Below are 21,905 nucleotides of genomic sequence, written 5' to 3'. Positions count from 1 at the left end.
TGTAGTCTTTAAGGTGTCATGAGTCTGGGTCAGACGCAATGCAGAGCCAACTTTGAATTTAACCAAGCTTCTAAAAACAAGCAGCGATTCACTCTGCAGATGATCAAAAACGGTGCGGTTTGTTTTGCCTGCTGGTGGCTTGTTTGGCCCTTCCCTTTGCCCAGCTCTCTTGAATGCAATCCCAGAGCTCCGAGTCTGCCTGACTCCTGGCAGTCCCATAACCCCCTCCCTTACCACTGGCTGCTAGCTTGGCATGGGCATGGAAAAGCTGCATGAGCCACTTCAGCTCTTTTCAGCTGTCCTCAGCTGCTCTTCTTGGCTGGTCGGAGCCTAGCCATGGCGTGGATATACAAGGAGGGGCAGCTTGGAGCATCTTGTAATAGTTTGGCAAACAAAGTGGCCGCAATTAACCCAAAAGATGGGTTAACCATCCCTTCCCCCGCCATCCCCATGTGTTCCATAGCGTAGTGCTCTCAGGAGAAAGTGCTAATTCCCTTTCCTGATGGTTCCAGAGGAAACATGGTGTTTCAAAGAAAGTTACCACCGCCCTTCTCATAATGGTGGGCTTATTGCTTGTCCTGTGCTGTCCCATCATCTTTGCCTAGCATGCAATGAATGTGGGACTGTTGCTGTATGGGAAAGGCTGTTGTGGAGAGGTTATGGTAGTGGTGATGTCAGCAGTAATTTTTTTATTGTTATTTCAGTATTCACATAATAACATAGAACAGTAACACATAATAACACAGTACATTTAACAATCATATTTTCCAAATATCACAAGAAAATCCAAAATCAGATCTAGTACTGTTAACATAATATAATGTCAGTAGTCAATAGGATGTTTTGCCCAAGTGCATTCAAACTATGGAGAGGTATTGGACACAGAATGGTTGCATTACTTGGCTACTTCTTGCGTGCTCTGTGCTGGTGTCTCTGTGGGCAGAAGTGACGCTATTGCAACAAGAAAAAGCCACCAGGGTGGGTTGAGTCCCAATGTAATGGTGAATTGAAGTGTGCCTAAAACAAACAAGCCAACTACAAACATTGGTTACAAAAGTCGGTTTGTTGGGCCAAATTGAACCTCGGTTGAATTAGAGAGGCACATTTGGACGAAAAAACAAACCAGGAATGCTCAGGCTTCTGTGTTGGGTCTTAATGCAACCTTAGTCCTAAATGGTGGTGAAGAAAACTCTTAATTAGTCTGCAAAATTCCTCACACCTGAGGAAGGGTTCTGTAAAACTCAAAAGCTTGCTCACTGCTTCGTGATGTTCCATTTGTCTAGTAAAATGCTTATGCTTCTTTTGCTAATTGGACTTTAAAAAATGGATCAGCAAGGATGACTGCATTTGGATTGTCTCCTATGTTTATTAAAGAACTGTAGGCAGGGTATGGATGAATCCTGGTTCCATACTCAGTCATAGCATCTGTGTGGCAGCATTTGCAAAACAACAAGGTCCTAAGTTGTATAGGATTTTGAATTTGTTTGTACTGTGCCACCTGTGCTGCTGACCTGCTTATTCTCTGTCATCTGTACTGGCCGACGTTGAGCAGCTGTGATTGTACAAGCAGAGAATCAGCGCAGTTTGTAGGTTCTTTGAAGATCTTGGGCTGGAACAGATAGTTTTCCGTTTGAATGTTGAATCAAATGTTGAAGCATTAGACTTTTTCTAGATTGTGGTGTGAATGCTTGTTCATTGGACAGAGAACTGAATTATCCATAAGTTTTTGGTTTTGCACTGCTGCTCACAAAATCATTTTGTACATGTTGAGAGCAGGTTTGAGGATCTCTCTCTGTATTTTTCAAGGACTGAGCTGGTTGTGTGTTTAGTCACATGCCTAGATGCTGACCCTCCACAATATGGGAAATCTTGGCAGGACTTTTTTCTCCTGCACACAACAGGAAAATAAAGAGAACATAGGAAGCTGCCATATACTGAGTCAGACCATTTGTCCATCTAGCTCAGTATTGTCTGCACAGACTGGCAGCGGCTTCTCCAAGGCTGCAGGCAAGAATCTCTCTCAGCCCTATCTTGGAGATGCCAGGGAATCATAGGATTCCAGAGTTGGGAGAAATCTTGGAAATTTTCTAGTAACCCCAACAAGTTCATAGCCATTCTGGCCTATGATCTTCAGTTCTAATTCCACAAGCCATCACCAAACCTCGCCTTCGTACCCAGTTAAATTGGAAACCCCCCCATAGCATTTGTCTAGACCTGGGGAGAGGCAGGTTAGAGGATGCGCAGAATTGTTTTTCCTCATAGAAGTTAAAGGGAGCCATTCTTCCAAATTGTCAGCAGAATTTTCAGAGAACGACCGGAGCAAAGCCCACCTTGATGGATTTGTAACTAAGAGCACATCTGATATTCTTTTGACAAAAACGGTTTTGTGTTCATCTTTGTTGGCTCTCAAGCATCAGGTGACCTTGTCTAAAAAGATGGTTTAGTAGCACGGGGGAGAAGAATCCCTGATGTCCAAGCCAGAAGAATATGCACAACTTGCCAACTATTATACCAAATAAATTCCTCCTCACTGGAATCATTGAATTCCTGGCATGCCCAGAAACTTAGTGCCACTTAGGGAATTATTGTCATGTTGGTTCCCGCAAATGCGAGGAGATTATGTGGGCTGGGGTGGAGGCAGTCAGGGTTAATTATCAGGTCTTGGGAAGGATTAATTGCATTGTACTCTTATGAACATTTTATTCTATTGTAATAGGATTTTGAATGTGCATTTAACCATTACTCATCCTGAGCCTTCAAGGTGGGCCAGGTTATAAATGTAATAATCATCATCTGAACTTTAGCTAAGAAGTCTCACTAAAGATTCCCATTTTTAGTTTAGTGGTTTGTTTCCTCCTTGGAAAAATGGTTGGAAATGTTTTAGCATGAGCATCTGGTTGCTAATTTCAGCCATTCAATTGGCATCCTGAGAAAAGGGAATGTTTAGCTCCTAGCAGTTTCCTTTCTAATAAGGGGAGTTTGGCTTTTAACAAACAAAAATGGCCATAGGAATTGTCTCAGTACCAGAATCCTTTATTATAGGCATTTTTTTTTTTTTAGGTTTTCAACAATTTAGCAATACTAGAGGAGCATAGGAGCCTTATCTCATTTGCTCCACGTATTTTACTGTGATTGTGCTAAATGTCTTTCTGTCCTTTTGACTTTTCTTCTCTTTCTATCCACTATCCCTTTTGACTGTAACAAATGGAGAAGGTTATACTTTACAGATTATTCTTTTCCTTGTTTTAGGAGTTGGATCCTTGGCCCTGGGGAGAAGTGGGGATGTCTCTTCCTCTCTGTATTTGCATCCCCGCCTAAGGAAATTGGTGGAAAACGCAGTGTTGCTAAAGGGGTTAGAAGAGACTGCACTGGAATTAGGCAATTACCTCCTCCCCCCCCCCCCCAGCTTCCTGACTCTTCTGCCCTCAGGTCAGGATTAAGCTTGCTCCCCTCTTCTGATGGGTTCCGCATTATGTACTTGTCACCGAGTTACATTCTTCAGCACAGATAAGACTGATCTCTGGTATGCTAGTTCCTGTGAATGTTGAAGATCTTAGCAACATGTTGGGTCTATCAAGGGACACAAACCTCTTTGGATCCTGGGGCACCATAAGGTGCTTCAAGAATTTCCAGCATTTATTATGTGCCTGCCTTGTGGTGCTGGAAGTAGAGCACTTATCAGTGGAATGTGCGTCTTAATTTATCTTTCTAGCTAATTAGAGCCATTGCTTTCATACCTACAGCCTTGTGGCATTTACTTTGTAGGGTCCCCCCCCCCCCCCGAGGTGGCTTCACTTCAGTAATTAACCCAAAAACTACAACTAATTTTGGATCCAGTCAGCTTATCTGCAGTGCAGACTTTTATTGCATTACTTTATTTACTCGAATCCAAGTCTAGGTTTTCCCCAAGTTCCTTGTTTTTAAAAATTGGAGGGTCATCTTAAATTCAGAGTCCTCTTCCTTTTGGGTCAATACAGGTATAACCTATATTTGACCTGTGTTTTTAAAGAGAGTTGTCTTAAATTCAGAATAGTCTTCTGTGTGGGTAGGTACAGTATACCTACAATACAAACTTATTTTTCATTTTTACCAGTTAAACAGTTATGGCTTCCCCCCAGAATTTCTGGGAATTGTAATTTGCTGAGAATTTTCTCTAAAGTGATTCCTAACCTCCATTACAGAACTATACTTCTCAGCTTCCTTGGGGAGAGTATTTAGTTTTAAATCTGTGGTGTAGACATGCCTTCAAATTCTCTTCTTTCCCAGCTCATAGTCCTGTAGGGCCCATGTGAGCTCTTTCAAGGAGCCAACAAACTTTGTATGTGTGTATAATATATAGATTTATTCCACTTGGCTGCAACAGAGGGAGAGATCAGAAAGCTGGGCCCTCTCCATCAGCCTGGTGGAACCAATTGTCATTCTTCTCCCTGAGAACTATATCTATCTGCAGCCATTCCACCTGCAGCCAGCCGGGCCCCCTCTATCAGATCTGCTGATGATCGAAGAAAGAAGCAGAGATCAAAGTTTTATATAGTTTTGTTTTTGTCAGTTGCCTTGAGAGCTTTTTAAGTTTAAAAGGAAGAGTAAAAATACCTTTAATGATAATAAAGATATGCTTTTTCTAATTAAGCTGTATTAGAACAGCAAAAGAATCTAGCTGAAACAAACCAAGGTGCACCTAGTTTGTATCCTGACTAGGGATGTGCATGAATCGTTTCGGCAGGGCGGGGAGTGGTACCTTGAAGCACAAGTAAAGCCGGTCCTTACCTGCTCCACTGCTGCCCCATCGCATTTCCTGGTGCAGTGCTGCGCCACTCAGAAGTCCGCATGCAGCTGCATCCATGTGTGTCCCACTGCCACACACAGACTTCTGGGTGCAGCACCACAGCTGCGCACAGACATCTAAGCAGTGCAGGTCCGCACCAGTAAATACAGTGGTGCGGTGGAGAAGCAGGTAAGGACCAGCTTTACTTGTGCTTAAAGGTACTGTTCCCTGCCCCACTGAAATGAGTCTATGGGCTGCGCCAAAGTGATTTGGTGTGTCCCTACTGGTCGTACCGAATCAATTCATGCACATCCCTAATCCTGGCTCCCAACAGTGGCAGCCTACAAAGCAGAGCATCAAGGCATCTGACGCCTTGTTTTATTCCAGAATGTGGTGTTCAGAGAGTTACTGACTCTAGATATAGAAGCTTTACCTCAGTTTGGCCTTTGATAGACCTATCCTCCATGATTTCATCTTACCTTCTTTTAAAAGCCATCAAACCAGCAGCCATCACTACATATTGTGGCACTGAATGGGACGTGTTAATTATGCATTGTGTGAAGAAACACTATAGATTTATTATATATTCAGTGCTGAATTGGATGCACTGTTGATCTGGAGTCCCGCAAGGTTTTTGCTCACTTCTGTTTCTGCATCCTTTGACCATTGCTAGTAACTGTTTCTGCTGTTTCTGCTTGAGAAAAAGAAGCCACCCAAGACTGCATTGTGGGGGAAAGTTTAGGGAGGTAGTTTACTGCCCAGTGTCCCTGTCAGAAATGTTCTTTGTTTCAAAGCTGCTTCTGTTCCATACTGGCTTGACAGAATGTGGCCAGCAGCCCTTGTAGCTACACTGAAGTTGCTCTCGCACGGATCACCGAGCCTGCTGCAACTAGTCTTCTGCTTGGGACCATGTGATGCAGTCTGAGAGCATCCTCTGAATCTCTGGAGCAAACATTACCAAGGGCTGCAAAAATCTGTCCCCCAGTACTCAAGGTGCATGGGACATCACTCGGGGAGCGGCGCGAGTATTTAGAGGGTGGAGTGCCATTGTTCAAAGGGGAGGGGAGGCAGGCTCCCAACTTGTCCTTGATCAAGGGAAGGATACGAGCACGTGCCCCCTCCATGCTGCAGTGCACCAGCTCTTTTGTTGGCCCCGCTGCGTCTGTTTCTATGAAAATCTCTTGTGACAAGCTGCAAAGGACAGGAGGGGGAAGGAGAGTTAGATTTTTCTCTCTACTTAATGCCTTCAAATATAGAAGAATCCTGTTTTTATTATATCTGCACATAGATATTTGCAACCTTTTGAAATGAGCAGTTACAGCAAGAGTGGCATTGGTCTGAGATCCCAAATTAGGTCAAAGAATCACTTGCCCCTGAGAAAGAAACTAGCAGAGCATAATGGAAGATACTATCCCTGGATGTTTCTCCCCAGCATCGGTAATTGAGACTAATACTGTCTCTGAACTCAAAGGTTTCATCATAGCTACTAAAGAGGAAATGACTTGACTAGCAAGCCAGAGGTTGCCAGTTCGAATCCCCGCTGGTATGTTTCCCAGACTATGGGAAAAACCTATTTTGGGCAGCAGCATTATAGGAAAGATGCTGAAAGGCATCATTTCATACTGTGTGGGAGATGGCAATGGCAAACCCCTCCTGTATTCTACCCAGAGGGTTCTGTGGTCGCCAGGAGTCGACACTGATTCGATGGCACACTTTACCTTTACTAGCCTGACAGACCTACAAATCTGTCTCATATTTTAAAAAGCCATTAAGTTAGTGCTGTCACTCTATAGCTTGTGGCAATGAATTCCACAGAATTGTGCACTGTCAATTGCATTATGCAAAATTCATTAGCAGTACCATTTGAGTATCAAAAGAATCTTCTGAGTGTCTGATTATTAAAACCTACCACTTGAGTTCAGGGATTCTGTTCAGGTTTAAGCCAACCAGGAGTTTTTAGATTCAGGTTCAGTTCTGGTTCACTGTTTTGTTTTTTGTTTTTTTGTGGGGGAGGGACTGGACCTCTTCTGAACTATGGTTTGGGTTTCATTTGACTCTGAAAACAGCCATAACCATTCTTGCCAGAGGTCATAGCTGGGGTTGGGGACTGGATTTATGCTATTCTTTTCTCCTCCATTCTGGCAGGATACTCAAAACTAGACAGTGAGCATCTCATGGAGATTCTATTCTATTAGCTGACTAGAGAAACCCCTTCCAACTCTGTGAAGCTGTGAGTGGGGTCCATACAAGTTAATCCACTTTAATTATACCCCACCTTCTATTTCCTGCATCTGATTCGGAGTCTCAGCTTTCTTACCTCCAGGGTTGATTCCTGTTTTCTTTTCCTGTTTTGTTTCCAAGGCTTTGCTTCTCTCCGGTCTTTTGTTTCCTCCTAATCCTTGACCTTTTCTGCTCTGCCCCTTTTTGCTGACCTCCAGGAAACTCTTTCTATACTTATATATCCTTCTTAAGGCTCAGGTGGGTGCCAGTTCTTCCTTCTCGATTCTGGGAAAGATAAAGCTGGGACCCCTTGCTTAGCACTCTCTAGGTGTCTGCACCATAGCATCTTCCACAGAGATTTCCCAACTTATATTTGTACTGCCATCTTGCCTCTCAGTAAGTGCCTTGCAGAATAGTGGGATAAAGCAGCACCCTGAAGGTGAAGGCACAATGAAAGACATCCAGTTTCTTTAAATAAATAGAAGCTTGTGCTATAGAGAACTTGTGGTTCTTGTATGAAACTAGGAAGGAAGATCTGGAGAAATCGTTTTTCTCTCCCCCCACTCCCGCCCCAGGACACACACACATCTTGAACTCCATGAGAGGTTTTTGTTATATCCTATACCCTTGCAATTTTAGTGCAGCTTTATTAATATCTGTAGTATTAACTTTTAATTGTACCCTTGATAATATTTTGATTGGAAAGAAGGCTCTGCTCTGCAAATAAATAATACATGCCATTGGGGGTGATATGAGCAGGAAAACGTGTGGTGTCCCTTCCTCTCCAAATAAACTCTGCTCTGTGACCCACCCCCTCCTTCCAAAGCAATTTTTCATACACAAGAAAGGCCAGTGCTACACATTGGGGAAATGCTTGACTAACAAGCAGAAGGTTGCCGGTTCGAATCCCCACTGGTATGTTTCCCAGACTATGGGAAACACCTATATCAGACAGCAGCAGCAGCAGCAAACTAGAGGCACAGATGCTCTGTGCCCGGCCCAGCTAGTTTACTTAGAAAAAGTCTAGCCTGTCAGCCTTAATCATGAGCTTAATGTAATGTTAATTTGGCCCAAAGTTGTAAGCATGTCTTCTTAAGAAGTCTTCATTCATCAGTGAGCAAGTGCAGGGGGAGTGGAGGAAAACATGAGACTAGAGCAGGTGTGACTCTCTCACAATCGGCTGTCAAAGGGACATTTAAAGGGACCAAATTTTATCCTCACAGTGGAATAACACGTGTGTGTGTGTGTGTGTTTTGGTATAAATGAGAGCGAGCACATAGTTAGATGCTCTCTTGGCTGCCACTGCAAATCCATCTCCCCAAATCTAAGCTTGGTTCAAGTGTTTGTGGAGAACTCTCACAGCCCAACATGAATTTTTGTCCCATTTGTTTCTTGCAATAATTTTATATCTTGCCATTCTACAGCAAACTACTCAAGGAAGAAGCTTCATCTTCTAAATTCTCCTCCTCCCCCTCCCTAGACTCCCCCCCCCCCACATCCCGCTGCTTCCCAGACTGCCTGCTCTCCACTAGTGGCCACTGCAGCAGCCAGTGAGCATCAGAAAGGAGAATCAGAGGACTTATACAGTGTAAAAATGGCTGCTTCCATAGCCCAATCGGTGTGTGTTTGTGTGTGTGTGTGTGAGAGAGAGAGATTGTTTGTGTGTTTGAGTGAAAGAGATGGTGAACGTGTACACAGGGCTTTTGTCTGCAAAGGTCTATGCCCATCTCCTCCTTAAATATCTTATTTATTTTCAGCAGAGAAAAACAGGAAGAGTGAAGAGCTGGGGGAGAAGGCTGACTTTTCCTTGCAGGCTTTACAAACCTGATGCACTCCCTTCTGATGGGGCGGTGGGAGAGAGAGAGAATTAAAGTGCAATTTTTGCCTTTCCCCTATATATTAATTAAAAGCAACCAGTGAAGTTTTCCAATGGCAGCTTTGCAAAAAACGGTATGTATCCGTCATAAAGGAGGCGTGTCAGGGAAGAGGGTGGGGGAGTTCTACTTTTGAGAGGGAGCAAGGTCTTGTACTTTGGGGGTGGGAGGGTTGCATGTCTTCCCTCTCCACCCATATGTATCAAAATAACATACTAGGGGGATGGAGAGGTTTTGATTAGAAAGAAAAGGGATGTTCTTGTCTAGGGCAATACGCAGTATGTTGGCAGGTTTTATCTAAGATTATGTCAGAGACACTTATCAGAGAGTAGAGATTCTTCCCAAATATTGATTATCTTGTTGAAAAAGCCAGGGTGCAGAGGACCAAACTACATGTGAGGCTGGGAGATCTGTGATCAATTTCTAGGCATCTTTTGGGGTGTGAGGAAAACAGGCAGAGGAGGACTGTGAATTGGATTGCTGCAACAGTGCTGAAGAGGAAGTGTTTACTGGGGGCTGTTTTGTAATCCACTCTCCCCACAGTTGCTTTCCAACTTGCAGGAGAGAAATACAGATACTCGTTCCTCACCTCCAGGGGGTGATAAATTAGCATGATGGGGAACAGTCTTGCTTGTGGGAAACCAACTAAGAGTTGTCTTTCCCTTTAAAAAAAAGCTACCATGGGGCGGGGGAGAGGGATCTCTGTGTCACAAGTAGTTTGGCTGTGATGTTTTCCCACTTTCACCAGTAACTTTCCCACTTTGACGGGAAATATATTGATTGGTTGTGGTTGTTGTTTTTCAGTATATAAATTTTTTAACATAGACCCACAGAGATGATCACTTTCTATTCATTGTTAAGCTTTTTCTGCCACCATTTATAATCCATCTCAGCTTCTCCAGTCTTGCTTGCTTTTTAGCCAAGATGGTAATTTGAATGCTCTGTTTCCTTTTCTGAGATTTCTTTCTGCAATATGGAAGAAGCTCTGATGATCCTCAGCCCCAGTTCCTTGTTTCTCATGTTGGAACATACAGTGAATTGGGATTTTAATGCAATTTTGTGCATTGTCCAGCTAACAAAGAATAAATCTCTTCCAGCCCCACTAGACCTTTTGCAGACACTTCTGGTGCCTAGAATAGGATCCACCTATCCTAAAGGAAGGGATTGCACACACAGCATTAGGAAAACAAAAATCCAGATTCTGCATCCAAGAAAAGTTGTAATCTGTTATTTGTGTAAATTATGCAAAAATGTGCATAATTTTCCTGCTTCGCACCATTTCATTTGCTTCTGCTTATTGATATCTTGTTAGTTTTGTTTATGGTTTTTATCCCTGAGTAGTTTAGATTGTTTTAATTGTATGCCTCTTCACATGCTGTGTATATGGCAGATAATCTGGCTAAAATGAGCCTTAAATAATTATTGTAGTTGTGGGAAGAGACAACCAATGGAAATCCTAGTTACGCCTACTGTACCTTTTAAAGCATTGCCTGTATGCCTTAAAGCCTATTTTTGCAGCCTTGAGGGCTAGAATCTTACTTTTAATTTAGACAAGCAAACAAGTCAATAGGGCTGAGATTCTCAGGATGCCAAACTGTGTGCTACATACCGAATTCTGCATGTGGACAGGGCAATTGTGGCATGGAAGATAGAATGTTTGTCAAGGAAGATAAAATCTCCTCCTGTCAAGCTGATGCAACCAACTTGTTCAAGGGCCACAAACTGGAGGCTGGCTTCAGAATATCAGTGCTGTTTTCAAAATTCCATGACGGTAAATCCAGGTTTGTCGTTGAAGAGGGAGCCACAGGCTCTCTAATAAAAGTGTACCCGATATAGTACTTGTTGGCTGCATTCACATGTGTATTTGCAAATATATAATACATGTTTTTGCAAATTCTTGTTGGCTGCATTCATACTTTATATTTCCAGTATCTCCAGTATACACCTAAACAATGTAATGTGTAAAACGACCTTCAGAAGCTCTGAAACCAGAATCTTTCATGACGTGTTTTATTAAGTCTCTTGTATGCCATCACCTTCTCAGCATGTTCCTGGTATCTTCTTTTCCTCTTTGCTGAGTAATTAGTCCCCATGTATTTGTGAATAGTGGGGATGAGAAACTGTGTGTCAAATCAACCATCTTTTGAGGGAGGGAGGCAACAATACAAGGGATGGATGTTTTCTTTCATTCGTCTTCTCTCTCCTGGTTTAGCTTGATTCCTCCATCTCCACACACACACACTTTCCTTTTGCACCAGAAACCAATTTCATTTGTTGTTAGGACAATGTTGGTATGTATTAGCTATTAAGAGAAGCTTTGCAAGACCTGAGCTGCTGTCTCAAGCCCTAGTTGCATGCAAGAATTCCTATCAGTTTACAAGCAATTTAAGCTTTGCATCTTCATTCGAAGATGCCACATACATACATAGAGGGGCCTTGACAATCTATTCTGCTTTTAAACAAATACCTGTATGAAGTGGCTTGGCATTCTAGACTGTACACATAGGTACAATTTTGTTTTTGGAAGATTCTGTCGGTGAATGGAAATGCTAAGCTAACAGAATCATGTGTCAGGATTTGATGAGTGTAACTTGGGGAAGGAGTGTCTAATGTAAGACTTTCCAGGCCCCATGGGATGTTTCCAGATACCAGCTTTGTGGGGGCAACAGTGGGACCACAACAGGAGGTTCTTCAAGATAGTAATAAATATTAGCACAGGGAAGGGTTTAGCGATCGCCATGCTTCTTATGCATCTGTTGTGCACAACTACAAAAATGCTGCCCTTAGCAGAGGAAGGTGGTGAACCAACTTAATCTACATCTTTTCAGTTGTTGGGTGCTGGCAGGTATGATGCTACTCCTCTTGACTGCACTGGGGAATGGATCGCATTCTCCAAGTGCATGCTGTACCATTGGAAACAATAGCAGCTCTTCAATTTTGGCAGAGAGATTTGATTGTGATAGCTCAGTTTAGCTGGTAATGTTAAGCTCAGGAGTTATCCATTCCTACTCCACAGTAAACATGAGGTGGACAAGTGACATTCTAGCTCTGTTTGAGCCTCTTTGGACATTTGGACACAAACAACTTTTTAAAAAATTACTTATTTTTTCGGCTTCTCTGGCTGTTGGGGTGGCCATGGCCATGGGGGCTGTCATGGAAAGTCCCTGCACTTCTGAATTTGCAACTACATCACAGCATAGGGCAAAATCCCCTGGGAAGTTCTCTACAGAAGACCATTGAAATAAATGGGAGCTGCAAAAGGGCAGTGTTGGTTGGTGTTCTTTCCTGCCTTTTTGATCCAAAAGGAGACTTGGCACAGCATCTTCCATCGCTCCTGCTTATTTCAAAGAGTTTTACTGCAGAACAAACTTCCTGCTGGATTCTGTCTGTGGTGTTTCATTTCTGTACACACACACACACACACACACACACACACACACACACCGCCCCCACCCCCTGCTGGCTTCCTGCTAGGAATCTGGTTTTACATGTTTCAGGGAGCACAGAATTTCAGGCCTGCTGGATAATAGATGCCAAGAAAGTGGGTGATTACGACATGGCTTAAGTGGAGAGAAAAACCTTGGCACAGATTTACTTCCTCTGTAAAAAGCTTCGGCACTGAGGGAGTTTTGCTTTTTGCTCATGTGGTCTAGTAGGTGTTTTGTCTCGGACACCTTTTGACCATCCCGAGAAACAGCTGACTAGCAAAGCGCCCAAGATCTGCTCGTTCCCTAATCCCTTTCCCCCTTGTCTCTTTCATCTCCAGTCAAACCAGGGAAGTGGTAAATAGACCTTCCTTTCTAAATTAAATGTAAAAAGGCTGCTTCTCCTCCTGCAAGGGAGAAAAAAAATTCAGTTCCTCCTCCGTAGCATTTGATTCCTCAGCCCGGAAGCCAGTTATGGTGCCTCCTGGAAAGAAGCCTGCCGGGGAAACTTCCAATTCAAATAAGAAGTGCAAGCGGTATTTCAATGAACACTGGAAGGAGGAATTCGCCTGGCTGGAGTTTGACTATGAACACAAACTGATGTTCTGCACCGAGTGCCGTCAAGCCCTTGTGAGAAACAAGCATGGCAAAGCTGAGAACGCCTTTACCGTGGGCACGGATAACTTCCAGCGCCACGCCCTTCTGCGCCACGTCACTTCGGGGGCTCACCGACAGGCCCTGGCAGTCAACCGTGAGCAGCTGGCTTCTGAGGCACAGCTGCAGAGCCCCCAGAAGCAGGGCTCAGCAGTCAAAGTAGAAGCCAGTCCCATCAAGATTGCTGTCCTCACCACTGTCTATTGGATGGCAAAGGAGGAGGTCCCTGATGAGAAATGTGCCTCCTTGCTTGAGCTGCAGAAGCTCAACCGCTGCCAAGCCCTGCTGACCTCTGAGCACGGCAGGTACTACCATCCCAACAGCATCCAGGCAATGCAGGTGTGTATCTGTTAGTGCGTGCCCTTTGTTTTGTGCTGCCTCACCTGCTTTGTGGGTGTGCGTGGGTGTGTTTATGCATGCCCTCGTCCTGTGATCCAGAAATACATCTATGCCTACAGTAACCAAATGTATGATCAGAATAAAATATGCAACCAAAGGGTGTGTGCATTAATTGCTTTTGCATACTTTATTCTGTGTCAGTTTATTGGATTGTCAAGTAATTCAGGGGCACAAAAGGGGAGTGTTGGTAATAATGCTTAGCCTTAGCATTTATATTATAGCACTTTAAAGTGGTCAAAGGGCTTCACATATATTGCTGCATTTATCTGTATAATAACCCTGTAAGATAGGCCAGTATTTCCACCTTCACAGCTCTGTTTGTAGCCAATAGACTTCAGTAGATTCCTGATGGTAGAAGAGAATGGGAGAAATGCAGAGATGGCCAGAATGATCAGGGTAGTAGCAGTACGGTGGGGTGGGAAGTCAGAAAAAAGGATTATATCCGATCTCAAAGCCTGTTCACATTGCACATTTAAAACTAGTTTCCAGTGTTTTATCATGGTTTCTAAACAAGGAATTCTTGAAAGGAGGTGGGGTTTCAATTTGCAGCATACTCTCAAAACAACAGTTCTCAATGGATATATTAATTTGAGCATAGATTGTGGGTTGATACATATTGTTCAGGTTTAACACGCAGTCAACAACATACTCATAGTTGATTTTTATGAGTGGAACTACACACACATCTTCCCAGGTGCTTTTAATGGCTGCATAAGGAAATTAATGAATAGAAAGAGGTTTCAAAACCAAGACTTCTTTCTTTTTAAATGACAGACCTAGAGTAGTTAAATGCTGAGCTCTTTAATGAGAAAAATGTCATAAACTAGCACAATAGACAAATCTGCTTTGGAGGTTTCCTCTTGAAAACAAATTCTGTTTCCTTTTCTCAGCTGGTTCATGAATGCAATCGCCAAGCCAAAGCTACAAGAGCTCACGAGTAGAAAAAGAGGAGGAAATCTTAATTTTACCAGCATTTCATGCCTGTTAAAATCAAATTAATTTGTTTGCCCTATCTTGGGTGTTTGCCAGTTGCTTTGCATAAATAAGGGTCTCTGTTTTATGGCAGATAAACACACTAATTAGATTTCTCACCCCCCAGTGGATCTTGCAGAATTTGCTTTTTTCAAAAAAAAGTTGATTGGGGTGGAGATTAGCGGTTAAAATATTTTAACAAAATTGAATTCAAGACACCCAGGCCTCAGAGCTGTACTGCCTGGAAAAAACAGATGAAATTATAGATGAGCAGAAACAGTGGGTCTTTGGTATGTAAATTAAGGCAAATTAATGCAAAATGGGACATTTTGCTTTTGTATCTGCAGTCGAATGCACAAGGCAGGCATGACTTGTGAAAGCAACCACCACCCTATTTTTGTTTCTGTGATGTACTTGGATATTCTGACTCTGAAATATAAATCAGAATATCTAGGGAATGGGGATGCTATTACAGTAAGAAAAGGCACCAAGACTGTGGTCAGGAGTTCCTGAATTCCTTCACTAATATGTTCCCCACATCTGCAACTGTGCAGTGAAAATGAATTTGATTTCCATACATCCTTTTGTGCTACATGCTTAGTATATATGTGGGGATTTTATAAAACATTGGGAAAGTCATTTGTAAGCAGAGGTAGAAATAGGCAGGGCACAGAAGTGGAGACATTCTCTTGTGTTGAGCAAAAACCACCCGCTAGCTTTAAAGCTAGAAACTTGTATTCATGGCCCAGCAAGTGCAATTTGCATGCAAAAACAAGCCTCTGATTTCTACAGGTGTATCTGCTATAGTGGGCAAATGCTTGTTGTATAGATGGGGGTGAAATGGAATGACACAAGCATCACTTCATGCCTTGTACCCTAGTGATTGCTATACACCTCAAACAATGTTATTGTTTCCTGTGGGTGCAGAGGGGTGCTTGCCGCCTTCTCCTCCCACATTCTCCCATTCTGAGCCAGTTGCTTTTAACAATAAGAACAGAATTATGGCTCAGAGAATTAGGAAATCTACACTGTGTGGACTGTAGCTATGCCTAGTTTCTGATTCCATTCTCCACCAAATGTTACTCTGAAAAACCAGATTTGGCTACCGGTCCTGATTCTTCCTCCAAGCACGGGAGAAGGACTTATCAAAGAGAGGGAATAGGGTCACATAACCCTGGCTTAAGATAATTATGGGAAGTGAAATCAAAGATGCAAGAAAAAGGAGGAATTTATCCATCATCTGAACAGCTTGGGCCTCTTTTAGGAGACCTGCTTCATTCTTGTGAGAACCTGAGTTTTAAAGCATACTGCAAGTCAAAACACTGAAAATTCATATATGTATATATATTTTTTCTTTTTCTTCTACTCTATCCCCCAAACTTTGGTCCTCATCGATACCAGGCAGCAATCACCAAAGTCCTACACAACGAGGACAAGCTCAAGCTGAAAGCCTCACCTTTCATTGGACTGGTGGTGGATGAGACACTGGATGCGCTGGACCGAAGGAGTCTGGCAATATTTAGCACTACCATCTCCCCTCATGAAGGCCAAACCTCCATCATGTTCCTGGGCACCATTCAGCTTCTGGACAGTGAGGACTACACAGCAGCAGACAAAACAGTCAAGGTGATGCGTTCTTTTGGTGTGCCAACCATGAAGGTTGCATGGTTGAACTCTGGGGGATCTTCCCTGTTGACTCACAGACTCAGTGGTGTAGGATCTAAGGTGAAATCTATCTGCCCTTTGCTCACTGAGATGCATTGTCTCTCCGATCACTGGAGTAGTTTGCTGCTGGTGGCAAAGGAAATCTTTGACATGGAGTATGTGCAGAAATATGAGGCTGTGGTGGATGTTGTCTACAGATTCTCTGTCAACTTCACAGCAGAAAACAGTAGCCTCCAAGAGTTACAGAGTGTCTTTGAGTTCTGTGAAATAGACATGGAAAGGCCCAAGGCCATTCACTGGAGCTCTGTTTTACCAGCTGTGGAGGCTATTGATTCCTCTTGGCTTACCTTGCTGCTTCAGCTAGAGAGTGAATCGGAAAGATTCACATTAGCATTTGGTCTCTGCGAAGAGCTCAAGAAATTCCATTTTGTTGCCTTCACTAAAGTACTTCTGGACATCTTGCCCATCTTCCAGAAACTAAACCGTTTCCTCCAGTTGGAAGACTTAGATCTCTCTATCTTGAAGCCCATAGTCTCTGCCACCATAATCAATCTTGAAAACCAGAAGAATTCCAGTGGCCAGAATTTCCAGAAGTTCCTTAATGAACTCACTGAGCACCCCTGTGAAGACCAGGATGTACAAAGTAGGTTCTACTACAAAGGAATGGAACTGACCGGCTGTTCCAAAGTACACCTGACTAACTTTGAGCATTTCAAGGAGACTTATTTGGAGTGTATCCAGTGCAACCTGAAGGATAGATTTCCTAGTAACTCTTTGGAAGTGGTCAACTCTTTCTCTGCTATCTTTAACCCCAAGTGCTATCCCCAGTCTTTGGATGAGATTGGAAGCTATGGTATGGATGAACTAAACTTCCTTTTGCAGGCATATTCCTATGTGGTGGTAAGCGATCGGGCACTGAATGATTTCCCCCTCTTCAAACGGATAGTATTTAGCCTTAATCAGCTCTCCTACAAAGATCTTTGTGCTAAGCTGGTCTATGGAAATTCAGAGATGCATGAATTGTTCCCGGACTTTGCTGTCCTGGCTGCAGTTGCTCTGGTGATGCCTTTTGGCTCTGCGCTCCGTGGAAAAATCAATAGAGGAAGGGAGCTCCTTAAGCGAGGCCAGTGGGGTTACTCAAAAGAAGATCAAGGCTTGTGCAGAGTTATGAAAATTGCCATTGATGGACCAACCCTCAATGAGTTTGATTTTACTTTAGCCCTTGAGTATTATGAAAGCATGAAAGAAACAGATTTTATAACTGCACAAGTGAAATAAGGTTTAGAAAGGGACATTAAAAACATTTGCACAGATTTGCTGGAAAAAAATGTGAAAGTGTTAAATCTTTAGTGATTTTACCTGCCTGATCTGGGGAGGATGGGGAAAGAGAGGAGTGCTATCTAAAGGTTTACATTCTTTCTTCCTTTTCCTCCCACCAAACACTTGCCTTGTTCTGTAGTGAGTTGCAAGTTCTCGAAGTGTATACAGCTAGCCACAAAATGGATTTCCTGTTCCTTCAACATCTGGGAAGTGTCAGTTGTGGCTGGAAATAAAATGAGAATGCAATGTCTCTTGATCCATGTTGATTCTAATCAGCCAATTGGTTGAAAATTTGATATAGCACTTCCCAGATTTTAGGAAACTCTGCTTCATGTGTAGCAACTGAGCACAACTGGTAGATTAATCTGTTGCCCATCTTGGTAAAGCACAAAAGCCAGGTTACCCCTGTGTATGAGGACCAAAACTTTGTGTGGATGGAGGAAGAAACGGAACTTCTGTGTGTGGTGGGGATGGGAGAAGAAAACACAGTATACATGGATAAAGGGCCATAAAGAGCTATGAGGTGCTGAGAATGGATTCCTAGTTTATCTCTGGCCTAAATATTGTTCTGTTTACTGCTGGGTTGGAAATTCACAAGTCCCAACCCACTAACCAAATCTTCCATGTCCCCTCTTACAAATTTGCCCCAGAGCTCCTATTTGGCCACATTTTGTCTTCTTTTTACTGCCATCCCGCCTCCTACTTTGCCCACACATGGATTCCCCACAATCAGCTGGAGAAAGAGAAACACCAAGGTTCTGAGGAAGTGCAGGGGGTGTGGCTGGCATGCAGAGTCGAGCTTTAGAGTTTAGCTTATTTGTAGAATTTTACACATGGCTTAGCAGGCACTGTCATGTGTTTTCCTAAAAAGGAAGTTACTACTGCTTCATCCAGGATGTAGGAAAGAAGAGGAAGCACCTCATGATTTCTCACTCTACTCTTGCTTGTATGGAGGAGAGCAACAGGACTTCTTGTAGCAGGAAGAATGGAAGGTGATAGGGAAGACAAGTACATACGGAGCTACATATGCGCAGGAGAGCTCTTTTCATCTTTGTATGTGACCCATTGATCAGTGTAGAACATCTTACCCACCAAGTTTCAGGGCTGGTGGTCTAGAAGCACACAGGCACTGAAGATTTAGTAGCACTTTGGTGTATTCCTGAGTGAAGATTTGCTCAGACTTGAGGACCCAACCCAAACATAGCAGCTTTAAAGACCCATGTGAAATTCTATCGGCTCCTTGTGTCACCTGATCCCTGCTGGATTTCTAGCTGCAGTAACACTGTCTGGCCATCTCTAGCAGTGGTACAGCAGACAGCAGGTTAACAGCTTCTTTATCTGACAGATAACCATGGTGCAGAAGTAAGGTGCCTGGTTCCTATTGCTGGAGTCCCTGGTTTGAAACTTCTGGAGCCACCCAAACAACCAAAATATTTCCCCTCCCTGAAATACTCCCCAGCAGGCTCACCTTAACTTTGTTTTTAAATGCCTTATTGGAACTCTTCCTACCAACATTGTCTGCTGCAGGAAAGAATGGCTACAGTCCTGCTTCATTTAAAAAATAAATAAATGGGGGAGAGGATTTCTGCTAATGCATTCAATGGTAGTAGCAGGATTGTGCCCAATGCATTAATCCACCAGCAAATAATGAAAAATAATGGTTTATTTTAATGCTGAGTTTAAAATGTATATTACTGTCTTCATTCTAGCAGCAACATGAGAAAGTGTCATCCTTAAACATTCTTCCTGTTGTCACCAGGGACTGACAGACACTCTCTCTCTGAGGGACAGAGGACTAAATCTTAAAAACTTACTGTCACCCAAGTAATGAACTGAATTTTCTTCTAGAAAATTAAGCAAACTTTGAATGCTTTATTGTATGTATATTTGCAATGTATATAACTATGTAAGATAAATTTGTGTTAACATTCCTAGCATGTTTTTTTTTTCTTAAGTAAAGCTTTTTGCTCTCTCTCTCTTTTTGTAATAACAATGTATACGTGGGATCCTAGTATTAATCATTTGTCTGATTTTCTTTGCATTTTCCTTGGTTGCTGTGCTATAGCCCAAGAACTTTTCATTTGAGTGTGGGATTTTAAGAGAGCAGTGTGCTCAACTTTAGAACTTAGAGGGAGATTTGGCTTCCTGCCACCAATATTTGGGAACAGTAAAGCTAATAAACATGTTTACTTTGCTTGGGGCTGGGTGAGTGTGATAATTAAAAATGGTCGCAGTGTGGCTTGGTGAATGCGTGTTGTAGCCATAGAGTTAGAAAGACTAGAGCAGGGGTGGCGAACCTGAGGGTCTCCAGCTGTATAAATTAAAGCTATAGATGATGTGAGTTGTAGTCCAGCAACAACTGGAAACCCCCGAAGTTGGCCACCCCTGGACTAGGGAAACCTCCAAGTTTCCTGTTTAATATACTCCTGCTAACTTGGCAAAGAGGCACCTTTTAACGTGGTGATTCTCTTTCTTTAGTAGGGGGAGAGTAACTGGCCCTATCCACCGCCAGCACAGGACCTCCAGTGACTATTGCTGGTGTCTATCTTGTGTTTCTTTTTAGATTGTGAGCCCTTTGGGGACAGGGAGCCATCTTACTTGTTTGTTATTTCTCTGTGTAAACTACCCTGAGCCATTTTTGGAAGGGTGGTATAGAAATCGAATGAATAAATAAATAAATAAATTGGAACTTCTGTTTTACATGGTTGGGAGGGGGTAAGAGCACAAAAGGTCTGCATCCAGTTGGCTTTGGGTTGGGGAGCAATAGAGGTGGCAATTGAAGAACTACAACGAGCTCTTCTGAATCCTGAGGTATGTCTTTGTCTAGGATATATTTTGTTGGAAATCTAAAACAGTAACTGACAGACGGTGACCAAGTACAGGGTGCTGGTAATGATGTAAATTTCCACTGCAGCATTTTAAGCACGATTCAGTTGTTATTGAAATGGGTGGCTATGGTGTAATAGAAGTTCTAAGCAAGAACAGCGGTAGATCACACTGGGTCCTGGGGCAAGACCTTGCAAATGGGCGATGGTGGGAACAAAGAGGAGCTACCCCTGCCAGGGATGGGGCCATAGGTCAGTGGCAGAGTATCTGCTTTGCATGCTGTAGGTTCCAGGTTCAATCCCCAACATCTCCAGATAGGGCTGGGATTGATTAGAGCCTGACTGAAATCCTGGGAAGTTGCTGAGGATCCGTGTAGATCAGAGCTATACAACTATGGCCCTCCAGCTGTTTTTGGACTACAACTCCCATCATCTCTAGCCACAGCAGCCAATAATTAGGTATGATTCTAGTCCAACATCAAGTTGTGCAGCCTTGGTCTAGATAGTAGTGAACTAGATGGGCAATGGGCTAATTAGATACTGGCAGCTTCTTTGCCTACCAGTTTGCTTCCAAGCCAAATTCAAAGTGCTGGTTTTGTCCTTCAAAGTCCTACATGGCTTGGGACCAGGTTATCTGCTGAACCACATCCACCTGTATTAATCTGCTAGGGTCCTGCAAATGCTGCTCTTGGCCTTATTGCTGATACAAATTTGGTTGGCTGGAACTAGGGACAGAGCTTTTTCAATAGTGGCCCTCTGTCTTTAGAATGCTGTTCCAGAAGAGTTTCCCTTCGGAAGAGCTTTAAAATCTCCCCATAAGCTAGCCAGAACCACTGCTGGTACTTCACTTAACAAAAAGAAGGCCAGCCTGTATTAATAGTTAAATCTGGTTTTAATCAGTTTCCCAGTTTCCCCATTCTAGCTTCTGTGTCATTGCTTTTAATTGCTTTTTAATTTTTGTTGCAGTTGTCTTTTATTTGTCTTGTCTCTTGTTTTTGTTGTTGCTTTTGGGGTGAGGTGAAAATGTTTTAAACTCCTGAAGGTGTCCCTAAAGACCTCTCGGTGCTGCAGGGGCTTTTGCTGGATGCTCCCATTTGCAGATTGGGAGTGCCTGGCAATGAAGCAGTGGCAGCACAAGTTTGTCAGCTGACCCTTGCCACTGCTGCCACTGTAAAGGAGTTGGCTGGGTCCCAGTTAGACTTAGGTCAACAGGCCTCCACCTAACTTCGCCTACCCAGAATGCCAGCTCTGTTCTATGTATGCTACTTGCGTTTTCAGGATAGATTTTAAGTGTTTAAAAATCACATTCTTCATATTAAATATTTCACATGAAATAACACCTGGTTTAGAGCATGAATCCCTGCCTTTGCTGCTTTGTGTTTGGGGGAGGGAGCACATTGCTTCCCAAATGCTAAAGTCCTTGACTTCTCCATTTCCCCCCTATGGCCATGTGTCACAGGCAGAAGTAAACGTCATTCAAAGTAACCAAGTTTCATCACCAGACATATGAATTACTGTATTAGTCTTGTGTTTGGTTTTATGTATATATGTATGTATCCTTTGGTAGTCTCTTCCCTTACCGTTTGGGGGCAGAGTTTCTGTGGATGAGGACAAGGTACAGAGCTGTCAACCATGAGATTTTTAATATACCAATTTGATATTTCCCCCTCTGCTATCTTGATCATGTAAATCAGATATTTAGAACCAGAAGTTGTTTTTCTTATTGATCCTTAAATAGAAAAGCTCCACTCCTTGACCCACTAAAACCGACTAGGCCCCACCTCCT

The 21,905-nt window shown here is 43.0% G+C and overlaps 2 protein-coding genes across 6 annotated transcripts in view; both read left to right on the top strand.

Annotated features, from left to right (window-relative positions):
• ZNF385C (zinc finger protein 385C) overlaps positions 1 to 21,905 on the top strand; it is a 216,019-nt gene that overhangs the window by 139,298 nt on the left and 54,816 nt on the right. The gene's annotated exons all lie outside the window — the stretch shown is intronic.
• C6H17orf113 (chromosome 6 C17orf113 homolog) lies at positions 8,531 to 19,954 on the top strand. Its single transcript, XM_053265680.1, has 3 exons — positions 8,531 to 8,935; positions 12,626 to 13,281; positions 15,715 to 19,954. Exons 2-3 carry the CDS (start codon positions 12,759 to 12,761, stop codon positions 17,250 to 17,252), a joined length of 2,061 nt encoding a protein of 686 aa, XP_053121655.1. The 5' UTR covers positions 8,531 to 8,935; positions 12,626 to 12,758; the 3' UTR covers positions 17,253 to 19,954.

Source organism: Hemicordylus capensis, chromosome 6, assembly GCF_027244095.1.
Source record: "Hemicordylus capensis ecotype Gifberg chromosome 6, rHemCap1.1.pri, whole genome shotgun sequence".
NCBI lineage: Eukaryota > Metazoa > Chordata > Lepidosauria > Squamata > Cordylidae > Hemicordylus > Hemicordylus capensis.
This window is presented reverse-complemented; position numbering and strand designations above follow the sequence as displayed.